Source organism: Pan paniscus, chromosome 19, assembly GCF_029289425.2.
Source record: "Pan paniscus chromosome 19, NHGRI_mPanPan1-v2.0_pri, whole genome shotgun sequence".
Lineage (NCBI taxonomy): Eukaryota > Metazoa > Chordata > Mammalia > Primates > Hominidae > Pan > Pan paniscus.
Genome location: NC_073268.2, coordinates 85,201,886 through 85,216,260, shown reverse-complemented (window position 1 = coordinate 85,216,260; position 14,375 = coordinate 85,201,886). Strand labels below are relative to the sequence as shown.

Below are 14,375 nucleotides of genomic sequence, written 5' to 3'. Positions count from 1 at the left end.
CCTGACTTTCTCAAACTAAGCTCGAAGTATTAGTGAAACTGGTTTTACTTTCATAGAACTCTTCGTCGTCTATTTTGGCCTGTGGTTTGCCTGATTTTTGACGTTCTGACAATCTAATTCCCTCTGTTTTCTGTCTTCAGAGAATCTTTTAAAATTTCCAGCATGCTAACTGAATTCTTATTTTCCGGTGGAGTTAAGTTTTCAAACATTAAAGAAAAAGTTGTCAAGCCTTAGGCACATATATGTGAAAATGCCTGTGACATGTCTTAGATCCCAGCAGATATTTCTAAATATCATGCCCACACTTTTGTGATATAAAGCAAAATGATGACCAGTACCAGGAGATACTTTACCAATGTTTTCTTTATCAGTTCTACCTCCCTCCGAATATGAAATAAACTCTCCCCCTTTTCTCTATACCCAGCCCTTCTGTTTCCAGCTCTGCAAGCCTCAGGGAGACAATTTCTTAAGCCACACTTCTTTCCTGTGCCTAGGAAGCAAATAAACTACGTTTTGTTTTTATTTCTAGTAGTCTTTGTTTTATTATTTAATATTAAGTGTATAGATTCTTTGACATTCAAAGGATTTGAAGGAAGCAAGAGGGTAGAAATTTATATTCCCAGTCTTGATCCAATTTCTCCAAATTGAAGCTTTGTCTTCATGAATACATAACTTATACAATTAAATGTATAATTTTATAGGGGATGTATTAAAATACCAATGAAATGAAATGCTGAGATATATTTTAATTTTCCAATTTTAAGGTCCATTCCATCTGCATATAATCCAAAATCTAATTTCCACTTTTTATTCTAAAACAGGCATATTTTTTGACATATATGAAGGACAGATCACTGCAATACTTGGGCATAATGGAGCTGGTAAATCAACACTGCTAAACATTCTTAGTGGATTGTCTGTTTCTACAGAAGGTGAGAAAACAGTTTTACAAAGTAAGTTGGCTGAAAAAGCAAGTTGTAAATTGGTTTGATTATGTAAAAAATGTTTCTCTAAATTGGACTTGTTACACAGTTGAATAATTTAGAGCAGGAAATATTGATTTCATATGCACATAAATTCATGAAAACATTTGTATCTCTATTCCACTATTATTTGACATTCCATGTATATTTTGCATTGCTGTGGACACAGATATTTACGTTAACAGTAATCTGAATTATTCAATGTATTAATTATGCAATTGGAAAATGTGAAGTTTCTTTAATAAAAACAAGTTTTTTGAACAAAATCTAAATACTAACATATATTATCACTCTGCATAGAATTAACATTCTGGCAGTAAAGCCTTTTAAATTTCTATTTATAGGATCAGCCACTATTTATAATACTCAACTCTCTGAAATAACTGACATGGAAGAAATTAGAAAGAATATTGGATTTTGTCCACAGTTCAATTTTCAATTTGACTTCCTCACTGTGAGAGAAAACCTCAGGGTATTTGCTAAAATAAAAGGGATTCAGCCAAAGGAAGTGGAACAAGAGGTACAGGAACACATTAAGATTGATGGCTTTGGAAATAATTTACTTTTGACTATATTTTTTTTGTTCAGCTATTACTCTACTCTTTGATAAAGCTTAATCAACGAAGTTCTAGACTAAATCCTTTTCATTTTTAGAGAGTAAAAACTCCTTAAAGTAAAATATTTGATATTGTTAACACAGAGTTTTTTTTGATAGGTAAAAAGAATTATAATGGAATTAGACATGCAAAGCATTCAAGACATTATTGCTAAAAAATTAAGTGGTGGGCAGAAGAGAAAACTAACACTAGGGATTGCCATCTTAGGAGATCCTCAGGTGAGAGAAAAAATATATTTTTACAATTAATTTAGATTGAAGGATATACAACTATTATTAAAGTCCAACTTCTACTGTAATTACCAAATGTGAGGGAAAATTTATAATAAAGTACCATGCAAGCTTGTTAGGGATCTGGTGGAGGACTGTATTTGAGTCTAGAAATCATACTTGTTTTCATGGTGCTTTCTGAAGATCCTCACTGTGAAGAGGAAGATGCTTTCATACGTTTCCTCCTCTGTAGGTTTTGCTGCTAGATGAACCAACTGCTGGATTGGATCCCTTTTCAAGACACCGAGTGTGGAGCCTCCTGAAGGAGCATAAAGTAGACCGAGTTATCCTCTTCAGTACCCAATTCATGGATGAGGCTGACATCTTGGCTGGTGATTCTTGGCTTCTTTATTCCAACTAGTTATTTAAGGATTTAACATGAGAGTTATTTTTCATAGCCTGTTTTCAAAAGAAGAAAATCTTGTTTGCAGTTTATTTGCAGAAGCCCATTTCAAGCCTCCACATGCCATTGGCTACAACAGGTCACATGGGGTGTAACCCTGCAAAGTTACATGGCAAAGTATGTGGACAAAGGAAGAGGTGAAGAATCAGGCCATCCTTGGAAAGTTTTGAGGCACTGGATTAGCTATGGGGAATGCAGTGAATTTCTGAGGCCTGTTTCACAATAGGCATGGGGATTAGAAATGATACTGCACCCAGGGGCTTAATGATATTACAGTTGTATTGATATTACAAATTTCATTCAGTGTTTTAGTATCCAAAGTAGAGAATATACCATATAAGGAATTACTCTTCACATAATTTTTTGAATCTTCCTTTCTACTCAGATAGGAAAGTATTTCTGTCTAATGGGAAGTTGAAATGTGCAGGATCATCTTTGTTTCTGAAGCGAAAGTGGGGTATTGGATATCATTTAAGGTATGTATTCTAGGTGTAGTTATTTTTAAATGAGCATATTAATATGAGGGTGACATTTTGTAGAAGCCTTTAGAAATATAAGAAAGGCAACTTAACTTCTGGTAGAAACTGTTTTGCAATAAACAGCCCAAAATGTCTCCCTCATTAACATTTCCTTTGTTGGTTATCTCTTGGTTTTAAACATGCTAATTAAAAAACAAAGTATACTTCTTAATACAACTTTTTTGTTTGTTTGTTTGTTTGTTTGTTTTTTTGAAGACACAGTCTCGCTCTGTTGCCAGGCTGGAGTGCAGTGGCTGCAACCTCCAACTCCCTGGTTCAAGCGATTCTCCTGCCTCAGCCTCCCGAATAGCTGGGATTACAGGCATGCGCCACCATGCCCAGCTAATTTTTTGTATTTTTAGTAGAGATGGGGTTTCACCATGTTGGCCAGGATGGTCTCGATCTCCTGACCTCGTGATCCGCCTGCCTTGGCCTCCCAAAGTGCTGGGATTACAGGCATGAGCCACCGCGCCCGGCCTATACAACATTTTTAAGCCAATATTTGTATAGAAAAAAATTATCTTTATGTCCTCAATAAGCCATTGTTTACTTTTAGCAAAACAATTTGGCCTAAATTTCTGTAGTTATATTCCAAATCTAATTGATAGAATGGCAGAATATCACATGGGAACATTTTAGAAAGCATCAAATACTCACAAACAAGCTCTGCAAATAGAAGTTGTTGACATTAAGAGAAACCACTTAATGCATAGAAAGCAACTGTTTATTAAAAACCTTATGAATTTTCCAGTTATTCAGAAGCAATGTTTCATGTATCTTATATCCTATCATGATTGTTTTTTATTTATATCACACATGTAGCACAATAATGATAGTTTTATATATGTATATATACGCACACGTAAAATAACTTTTATACACATGTATTTGCATGTGTGTATGTGTGTTTGTGTATGTGTGTATGTATGCTAAAATGTCACTGTGCTTTGGTTACATTTAAAGGAATTGGTGTTGATATGTACTATAATTTTTCCATTTGAAATAATGCAAAATAGGCTACCAATTAGCACTTTGAAGTTGAATTAGCAATTTGAAGTGGAGTATCTGATTTGCAGGAACCAATTACTAGAGTTAAGTAGAATATGCCTGTAATACATATAAGCTGTTTAATAGAAAACTATCTTTTCATGAGTGGTGGTGTTGGAAAAGAATTCAAGAGACTTATGGCTCTTTTGAAATAATAGTTTACACAGGAATGAAATGTGTGACACAGAAAAAATCACATCCCTTATTAAGCAGCACATTCCTGATGCCAAGTTAACAACAGAAAGTGAAGAAAAACTTGTATATAGTTTGCCTTTGGAAAAAACGAACAAATTTCCAGGTAACTTACTGTGTAATCACATAGAATATATGTAAGTGTTCACGATTGTGCTGACTGCATTTTCTGTTGTTCTGTGAATCGAGTTCTAAAGCTTATACAAATGAAAATATTTATTCATAAGTAATCTGTTCCCATTTCCAATATGATGATTTATGTTACCAGGGACGTATTATAGCAACTAAAATTTCCATGAATATAGAAACCCAGATTTGCACTCTTTGTCAAAATTAAACTTTGAAATATCTCTTTTCTGAAATAGTAGTTTCTGTTAGAAATACAGATGAAATGTGAGACTTTATCTTTTAAAATATATGTAAGCAGTTCAATAGAGTCTTTGAAAATTATAATAATTTTATTATATATATAAAATGGTTAGTATAGAAAAGTTAGAAAATACAAAGGATAAGGTATAACTTAATAAATTTTTAGATAGACATACAGATACATGCTTATACAAACACACACAGCAATAATGATACAAGAATTTTGAAGTTTATGAAACAAAATGGAAATGTAAAATATTAAAATTGATTTGAATGACAAGAGAATATCTTACAGAAAAGGTTTCCTTGGATTATTGTGATTGCTTTAATATGAAAACATTTGTAGACATCTATTTTGAGTAATGTTTAGAAATTAGTATTTTAATATACTCATTGATAATTTTAATTGCGTTGACTTATTACTATTGGCTTTTTAGATCTTTACAGTGACCTTGATAAGTGTTCTGACCAGGGCATAAGGAATTATGCTGTTTCAATGACATCTCTGAATGAAGTATTCTTGAACCTAGAAGGAAGATCAGCAATTGATGAACCAGGTATAAAAATGTGTGTCTAGCAGAAAATTAAGAAAAAAAAGAGAAGAGAAAAAGATGATGTTCTAATTCATATTTGTAGATTTTTATGTGGATTTCTACCTATAATATGCATTAGATAGAAAATAGCATTGTCCACTAGATAGAAAATACTAGCATTGTCCAGTATTATAATCATTTTATATCGAGTATAATCAGCCTTGGTGCTAGGCAAATTGCTTTCCAACATCTATCTGCTTCCCATGTCAGTGACAGGCACATCTCTTTGCAATGACCACTTCTTCCTTATCATCAAAAGCTCTCTGCTATAGCGATGAATTCTGCTATTGCCTCTTACTTGCCATTCCTTATAAAAATGTGCTCTTAATTAGCTAATAAACTAATTCTAATTAATGTATTAATAAGAAGTAATAAAATAAGATGTTATTTCCTTAGTTTACTTTGTAATAAAAATTAGAAGAATTTAGGAGGCTACTATACATAGACCAACGGAACAAGTTAGAGAACCCAGCAATAAAGCCACAAACCTACAGTCATCTGATCTTCAACAAAGCCAGTGAAAACAAACAATGGGGAAATGACTCCCTATTCAATAAATGGTGCTGGGATAACTGGCTAGCCACAGGCAGAAGATTGAAACTAGAGCCCTACCTTTCACCCTATACAAAAATAAACTCAAGATGGATTAAATACTTAAATGTAAAACCTAAGACTATAAAAACCTGAGAAGAAAACCTACAAAATACCATTCTGGACATTGGTCCTGGCAAAGACTTCATGTTGAAGACTCCAAAAGCAATTGTAACAAAAAGAAAAATTGACAAGTGAGACCTAATTAAACTAAAGAGCATCTGCACAGCAAAAGAAACTATCAACAGAGTAAACAGACAACATACAGAATGGGAGAAAATATTTGCAAACTATGCACCCAACAAAGGTATAATATCCAGAATCTATAAGGAGCTTAAACAAATCAGTAAGCCAAAAACAACCCCATTAAAAAATGGACAAAGGACATGAACAGATACTTCTCAAAAGAATACATACATGCAATCAATAAGCATATCAAAAATGCTCTGTATCATGAATGAATAGGGAAACACAGATCAAAACCACGAGATACCATCTCACACCAGTCAAAATGGCTATTATTAAAAAGTAAAAAAATAACAGATGCTGATGAGGTTGTGGAGAAAAGGGAATGATTATGCCCTGTTGGTGGGAATGTAAATTAGTTCAGCCACTGCGGAAAGCAGTCTAGAGATTTCTCAAAGAACTTTAAATAGAACTATCATTTGACCCAGCAATCCCATTACTGAGTATATAGCCAAAGGTATATAAATCATTCTATCATAAAGACATATACAGATAGGTTCACTGCAGCACTATGCACAATAGCAGAGACATGAAATCAACCTAGATGCCCATCAGTGGTGGACTGGATAAAGAAAAGGTGTTACATGTACACTATGTAATACCACACAACCATAAAGAATGAGATCATGTCCTTTGCAGCAACATGGAGTAAGCTGGAAGCCATTATCCTAAAGAAATTAACACAGGAACAGAAAACCAAATACCATATGTTCTCACTTATAAGTGAGAAGTAAACACTGAATACACACGAATACAAAGAAGAGAACAACAGACACCAGGGCCTACTTAAGTGTGGAGGATGAGAATTGAAAAATGACCTAGTGGGTATTATGCTGATTACCTGGATGACAAAATTGTCTGTACACCAAACCCCCAAATCCCCATGACACGCAATTTACTCATGTAACAAGCCTGCACCTAAATCCCCATGACACACAATTTACCCATGTAACAAGCCTGCACCAAAAATAAAAATTGGAAAGAAAAAAAAGAATTTAGGAGGCTACTAGATACCAGCCATTGTACTCAGTCCTTGAATTATATTGTTTTAAATTCCCATAATAACATCAAGCTGCCCATGAGAAAACTGATATTTGAAGTTGTGTGATTAGCCAAAATTGTACAGTAAATGTGTGGTATATGTGGGACTCAAACAGGAGGCCTTTCCATGAACTTTCCATCATTTGAAAGCACAATGTCTTGAACTCGTTACTGAGATGTCAATCATCAGTGTTGAACTAATCCTGTAGGGGAAATTCCAGATGACAGAGGAGGCCTGTTGGAAACTCAGCTACATAAATTTGTCTTTGTGCTTCTGCATAAAACTTGCTCTGCAAAAGTATCCATTAGTGAAGAGCTACTGTTATTGGTATGAAAGAATAAATGCTTGTTAGGAAGCCTTAATCATCCTCAAAAATTAATTTACTGTCTCATTGGAATTGAATCCATTACATATGTTTGAAGGAAAGATTTTTAACGTAAATTTTGATTATGGATATCAGTAGCTTAACTTGTTGGAAGTGCTGTTTCAAATAGTCTAACATCATTTTCAAAGTTTTTAAAGAGAAAGTTCAGATAACATAGCCTATTAAAATGTTTTATTACACGATTGTAGATTTTGACATTGGGAAACAAGAGAAAATACATGTGACAAGAAATACTGGAGATGAGTCTGAAATGGAACAGGTTCTTTGTTCTCTTCGTGAAACAAGAAAGGCTGTCAGTAGTGCAGCTCTCTGGAGACGACAAATCTATGCAGTGGCAACACTTCGCTTCTTAAAGTTAAGGCGTGAAAGGAGAGCTCTTTTGTGTTTGTGAGTATCAGATTACTTTATATCTATTTGGTCAGTATATGAAAAAACATTCAAATATTAAGAAAGTAAATATATTAATTTATTCATTCATTTAACAGTTTTTTTGTATGTTTACCTATCCTGCTGTTACTGAGGAAAAGGGCCTCACTGCCTCATGTGCTAGAAGCCAATACTGTGACACTGGATTTTTGAGGAAAGAAAAGGTTTTTATTGCTAGTTGACTCACAAGGAGACAGGAGACCAGCTCAAATCTGTCTCCCTGTGCTGACTTTAAGGCAGTAATTTTATTAGAAAAGGTTTAGGGGGTGGGTCCTGGGATTAGCATGGTAGAAGAAAAGGAGAGGTCTGGAAAGTCCTCAGGCATGTACAGATATCTCTTCATGCCTCCTCATGTATCCCTTGTGCAAATTCAAGTGCAGTTGGTATGAAATATATGGTGGAAATTCAGGCTGTGAAGTCGGCAGGATGATTCTGGACCGACTGTAATTGGCCATATTGGTTTCAGCTGATTTCAGCCAGTTTTATTATCTTACAAGCTGAGGGAGTTTCAGTGTTTCAGCAAATTGTTTCTTTTTTTTTTCTTCTTTCAATCTGACACCCTACAAACTCAATAATTTCTGCTAGTCATTGATTTCTTTAACTCTTTGGGGCACAGTTTTACTACTGTAGTCAACAAAATTGATAAGGCCTTTAAACTTGTTCCATTATATCACAAATCTTTATTGAAGCCCGTTATAGTATACTAGGCATTGTTCTAGGAGCTTTGGTTATATTAGTGAACACAAAAGGCACAGATCCCTACTCTAATGGTGTTTACATCTGGTTGGGTGGAAAAGATGAAAAATACTGAATATAAAACTAAATAACTTATATGCCAGGTTATACAGACTAGAGTAGAAAAGGGGATAGGGAGGGATGACAGGAGTTGGAGGTACATTACAATTCTAAATAGGTTTGCTGGTGTTGGTCTTACTGAAATTGTTACATTTAAGCCAAGATTAGAAAATATGGAGGGTTAATAACAGTTGAGAAACAAAGCATCCATTGGATTTGGCAAAAGGGAAGTTATTAAAGGTTTTAGCAAGAGAAGGTCTGAAAGTAGACAACTCTTTTGCGGTGCTTGACTATGGAGCAGAGTAGAAAGAGCAGAAGCTAAAAGGCAATGTGAAGTCGGGAAGAAAGTTGATTTTATAATGAATGAGAGATAGACGGAGGGTGGAGAGTTTGGATTCATCGCAATGTTGACAAGGACTGATCTTTTTGTTAGGAGCAAAGATCTATTATCTACTTCAACAGAATAAAAGAATGAGAGGATGACTGAATCTGTGTATGTGTTTTGTTTTCTTTTCTTTTGGCGGCGATAAGATGAAGGAGTTTCTGTCCTATAGACTCCATTTTTTTTTTCTATGAAATATATGGCTGATAGGGAGAAGGAGGTAGAGTATGAAGTCTGATGGGAAAGTAGTCATTGCAGAGTGGACTCATGGCTTATTAGAGAAACAAAGATTGCTTGGAAGCATTTCACTTGCGATTTGAGTTGGTGGGATGACTTCTAGGATATAAAAATAGTGTTTTAAATATTGCATTTAGTTTCATGAAAATTAAAATATTTGTAAACTAACAATTGAAGAAAGTTAAAATTTTACTTGCAATTGTGCACATAGCAAGCTTGAGGCTGCAGTGTAAAATAGGGCTTCTTTCTCATCAAAAGTACCCAAGCAGGCAATTTGAGGCCCCTGTTATCTCATAAAATCATTTCCTGTGTTTTCCTTGTAAACCAGCATACCTACAGAGGATTGCCCCTGGATTCCACCTTTTCTCTTGATGCTCTGTTACCCTTGAATATCTTCCAATGTGATACAAAGTATGTAATTTTTTTGTGCTGATTTTCAGATTACTGTCACTGTATGTTTCATTTTATCTAACTAAACACCACATATGCATGTGGAATTTCCATAGTTAGCACTTATATAGCATCTTTGTGACTTAAATAACCAGAGGAAAATTGCTTCAGACTCATGTTATAATTTTGTTTTACTTAGGTTACTAGTACTTGGAATTGCTTTTATCCCCATCATTCTAGAGAAGATAATGTATAAAGTAACTCGTGAAACTCATTGTTGGGAGTTTTCACCCAGTATGTATTTCCTTTCTCTGGAACAAATCCCGAAGACGCCTCTTACCAGCCTGTTAATCGTTAATAATACAGGTGAGAAACGGGGCTGAAATTATTATCAAAGATCTTTAGAAAGCACATACCTGAGAGACAATTGAAAACAAAAATGGTGTCTATCCAGCTTGCTCCATTTTCAAATGAAGGAAACTGATGGGTTAATTTTCTTTTTTAATATTTTTTATTTTGTATTATCTTTATCTCAATAGGTTTGTGGAAAACAGGTGGTGTTTGGTTACATGTATAAGTTCTTTAATGGTGATTTCTGAGATTTTGGTGGACTCATCACCTGAGCAGTGTACACTATACTCAATGTGTAGTCTTTTATCCCTCAACCCCGTCCCACCCTTTCCCAAGTCCTCAAAATCCATTGTATCATTCTTATGCCTTTGCACCTTCATAGCCTAGCTCCCACTTATAAGTGATAACATATGATGTTTGGTTTTCCATTCCTGAGTTACCTTCACTTAGAATGATGGTCTCCAACTCCATCCAGGTTGCTACAAATGTCATTACTTCATTTCGTTTTATGGATTAGTAGTATTCCAAGGTGTGTGTGTGTGTGTGTGTGTGTGTATTTAAAAAGTTATATATATATGTATATGTGTGTGTGTGTGTATATATACACACACACACACACATATACATATATATATAACTTTTTAAATCCACTTGTTGATGGATAGGCACTTGGGCTGGTTCCATATTTTCGCAATTGTGAACTGTGCTGCTATAAATGTGTGTGCAAGTATCTTTTTCATATGACTTCTTTTCCTCTGAGTAGATGCCCAGGAGTGGAATTGCTGGATCAATCGTTAGACTTACTTTTAGTTCTTTAAGGAATCTCCACACTGTTTTCCATAGTGGTTTTACTAGTTTATATTCCCACCAACAGTGTAAAAGTGTTCCCTTTTCATCACATCCATGCCAACATCTATTATTTTTTGATCCATCTTCAGGTCTCGCAGCCGTGGGTACCAGCACCTGTTCTGGTGGAGGTAGCAGGGGAGTGAAGTGGACTCTGTGAGGGTCTTTGGTTGTAGTTTTGTTTAGTGTGCTGGAACAGTGTTGGTCAGCCTCCAGCCTGGAGGTGGCACTTTCAAGAGAGCATCAGCTATGGTAGTATAGGGAGGATGCAAGCTTGCCCTAGGGTCGCCTGGATAAGTATTCAGGTTTCTCAGGTGGTGGGTCAGGGCCATAGAACTTCCAAGAGATTATGTTTACCAGGGCGGGTGGAGAAAGACCAGCAGGTGAGGGCAGGGTTAGGCACGTCTGAGCTTAGACTGTACTTGGACAGGGCTTGCAGCAGCTCCTGTGGGGCATGGCCGATGGAGTTATGTTCCCAGGGAGATTATGGCTGCTTCTGCTGCATCGTACAGGTCGCTAGGGAAGTAGGGGAAAGCCGGCAGTGACAGGCCTCATTCAGTTCCCACACAGCCCGCAAAGTGGTCTCAATGCCCCTACAACAGAACTGAGTTTGTTTCCAGGCAGCTGGTGAGCAGGACTGAGAACTCACCCCACGCTACAAGACTCCCTTTGAGAAAGCAAGCAGGGCTCTCGGGTTATGTGCCTTCCCCCTGCCATGGCTTCTGTGCTTGAATCTGCACTCCCTGATCATTCCTTCCCCAAGATTCTGTCCAGGAAACTATGCATTTGGTTAAAATTATTACAAAGTTCAGCTGGAAGTTTCCTTCTTCCTGTGGTCTTTCCCCAATTCCACTGGCAGCCCTCCCCAAGGACCCCTCTGAGACAAAGTCAAAAATGGCTTCCCTGGGGGCTGAGAGTGCCCACAGGGTTCTTCCCACTGCTTCCTCTACCCCTATATTTCGCTTGGCTTTCTAAATTCATCTTAGCTCCACGTAAGGTAAAATCCTCCCGTGATCTCAACCTTCGGATTCCCCAGTGAGGATGTGTGTTTGGGGACACACATTGCCTTTTCACACCGAGGGCACTCAGTTTTTCAGCTGTCTCATGGAGCCTGCAGCTGCAAGCCGCCTCTTTCAAAGGATCTGTGGATTCTCTCCCTGATGGGTCCTTTTAAATCCAGAGCTCCCTTGGTGCGGGGGTGGTGGATTCAGATGTGGAGGCTGCATCATTGCTTGACTTCTCCCTGTGACCAACTTGACTGCCTTTCCATCTATGATGGAAATCAAGTCAAGAAAAATAATGGGCACAATGGCAAATATCAAGTTAACTTAATTCCATAAAGATGTTTTGAATGGGTTACTAGTACTTTAAATATCATGGCAAGGTTAGTGCCATTTAAGGTTGACAGGATCACTAGAACAAGCCTGGGTCATGAGGTATATTTTGTATGTATTATTCATAATTACAAATATTACAGGGTTCTGGTAAAGTTTATAAAAGTCACTCCTAGCAAATTTTCTTCCTGTGAGAAATGCAATCTTATTTTCATAAACTCTTTTCACCTGGTGAGAATTATAAGATAAATGAATATATTTCTGAAAAGAATAAAGGAGTCTGTCACATTGAAGATAGTAAATGGAACTTAATGTGGTAGCATCACAATGAATAGTATTGTACTCCTAAAGAGCAAGGCTCTTTACTAAGCTATTCTGGGTTTTTCTTAACATGATTGGCAATCATTATTATTTTAAGCTTTGACTTTGATTTTCTTGCTTTTTTTTTTTTTTCTTGTTGCCTTCCTTCCACTATATTAGGATCAAATATTGAAGACCTCGTGCATTCACTGAAGCGTCAGGATATAGTTTTGGAAATAGATGACTTTAGAAACAGAAAAGGCTCAGATGATCCCTCCTACAATGGAGCCATCATAGTGTCTGGTGACCAGAAGGTATGTTTGCTTCTATGCACTGTTTTTTTTTTTTTTTTTTGCCATGTCCTAATACTTTGAACTATAGGAAACTTAAGTATGTTTTCTAAATTGGCATCATATTAGAGGAGGCTTGAAACTTTCTTTGTCACATAAAATATAAATATTTGACATCTTTTCATGTTAGTAAATGTTAATCCATTTCATTTACAAAACAAGTCACTTGAATTACAAAAATAATGCATTCTTGTACCAATTCAAAGAAGGCAGAAGTGTCAAAGAAAAATTAATAGTCTCCTTCTCATTCTAATTCCACTCTGGTAATATACAAAGTATACAATAAATATATTTACTCTAAGAATTTATAACTTATATTTGTGTACTTTTTTTTAAGGATTACAGATTTTCTGTTGCGTGTAATACCAAGAAATTGAATTATTTTCCTGTTCTTATGGGAATTGTTAGCAATGCCCTTATGGGAATTTTTAACTTCACGGAGCTTATTCAAACGGAGAGCACTTCATTTTCTCGTGTAAGTAGAGTATTCGACTTATATAAGAGGCAACACAGCAGAGGGATAAAGGATGAGGGCTCTAGAGCCTACCATGTGAGTTCAAATCTTGTTTCTGCCACTTAACAGCAAGTTTCTTAGCTACTCGTTGCCTTTGTGTCTTCATCTGCAAAGTAGGGAGTGTAATAGTACCTACTTTATAGAATTATTGTGAAGATTAAATGAATTTACTGAGTACCTAGAACATAGCATGGCATACATATATATATATATATATTTACATATAAATATATATACACATTTAAATTTATTCAATAACTACTTCCTGAGTGTACTATTTTCTGGTACTTCTAGATGTTGAGAATACAGCATGAACAGAATAGACAAAAATCTCACCCATATGGAGCTTACGTTCCTATAAAGGAAAGAGGAAACATTCAAATACATGTTTGCTATTACTTATTCTGAAAGATCAAGAATCTTTCAAGTACTGTTATGTTTAGTCTAATTAAATTTTTTAAATTCAAAAGTTTTATGGAAAAATTTAAATATATAATTATTTACTTAGTAAATTAGATGTAACCTATCACTTCCTATCCCTTATCCTGATTTATTTTTTCCATTACATTTATTACCACTTGGTATGCTGTAGAGTTATGTTTTATGGCTGGCCTCACCCCTCTAGTTTAAAATCTTGTCTGATTAAGAATCACAGTCCAACACAGAACATTAGAAGAGCCAAGATCCAAAAGGACACTGCAAAATTTAAAATAAAAGAGAAAAAAATCATAGGACTGTTGAAAACTCATAATTTTGACTTTGGTTTACCATATACAACTTACTAGGTACTCAATGCGTATTTACTTAAATCAGTGAATGGATTTGGTTGGAAATGAAGAATATCAGAGATATCTTAAACCTAAATCCTTAATTTTATGTCAGAGTGTCAGATTTCCCTGGAGAGTTAGATGAATATAAGACATATACACTGATTAATGCAAATGCAAAAGAGTGTGTATGTATGTATACACACCCACATATGTATATGTATATCTCCACCAAAGGGATTTATGATAAAATATGGTCCAATTCTAAAATTATGATTTTTTTAACAGTTCTGTTGTTCTTTGTCATTTTAAATTCTGCAGTGCTTTTTTTTGGTTTGGCTTCTTTATGTTTTATAACTTGGGGTGTGAAGTGCAATTTTTGATCAGATGCAATTTAGTTATTCTTTCTAAATTGTCAAATAATTCTT

The 14,375-nt window shown here is 35.4% G+C and overlaps 1 protein-coding gene across 1 annotated transcript in view; it reads left to right on the top strand.

The window, feature by feature from the left end:
- ABCA10 (ATP binding cassette subfamily A member 10) overlaps positions 1 to 14,375 on the top strand; it is a 79,984-nt gene that overhangs the window by 32,776 nt on the left and 32,833 nt on the right. Inside the window, 11 exon segments of the mRNA XM_034942790.3 lie at positions 822 to 932; positions 1,328 to 1,503; positions 1,699 to 1,818; positions 2,063 to 2,201; positions 2,658 to 2,748; positions 3,996 to 4,135; positions 4,836 to 4,955; positions 7,444 to 7,642; positions 9,685 to 9,851; positions 12,497 to 12,630; positions 13,004 to 13,141. Of these exon segments, the coding sequence (XP_034798681.3) occupies positions 822 to 932; positions 1,328 to 1,503; positions 1,699 to 1,818; positions 2,063 to 2,201; positions 2,658 to 2,748; positions 3,996 to 4,135; positions 4,836 to 4,955; positions 7,444 to 7,642; positions 9,685 to 9,851; positions 12,497 to 12,630; positions 13,004 to 13,141 (1,535 nt within the window).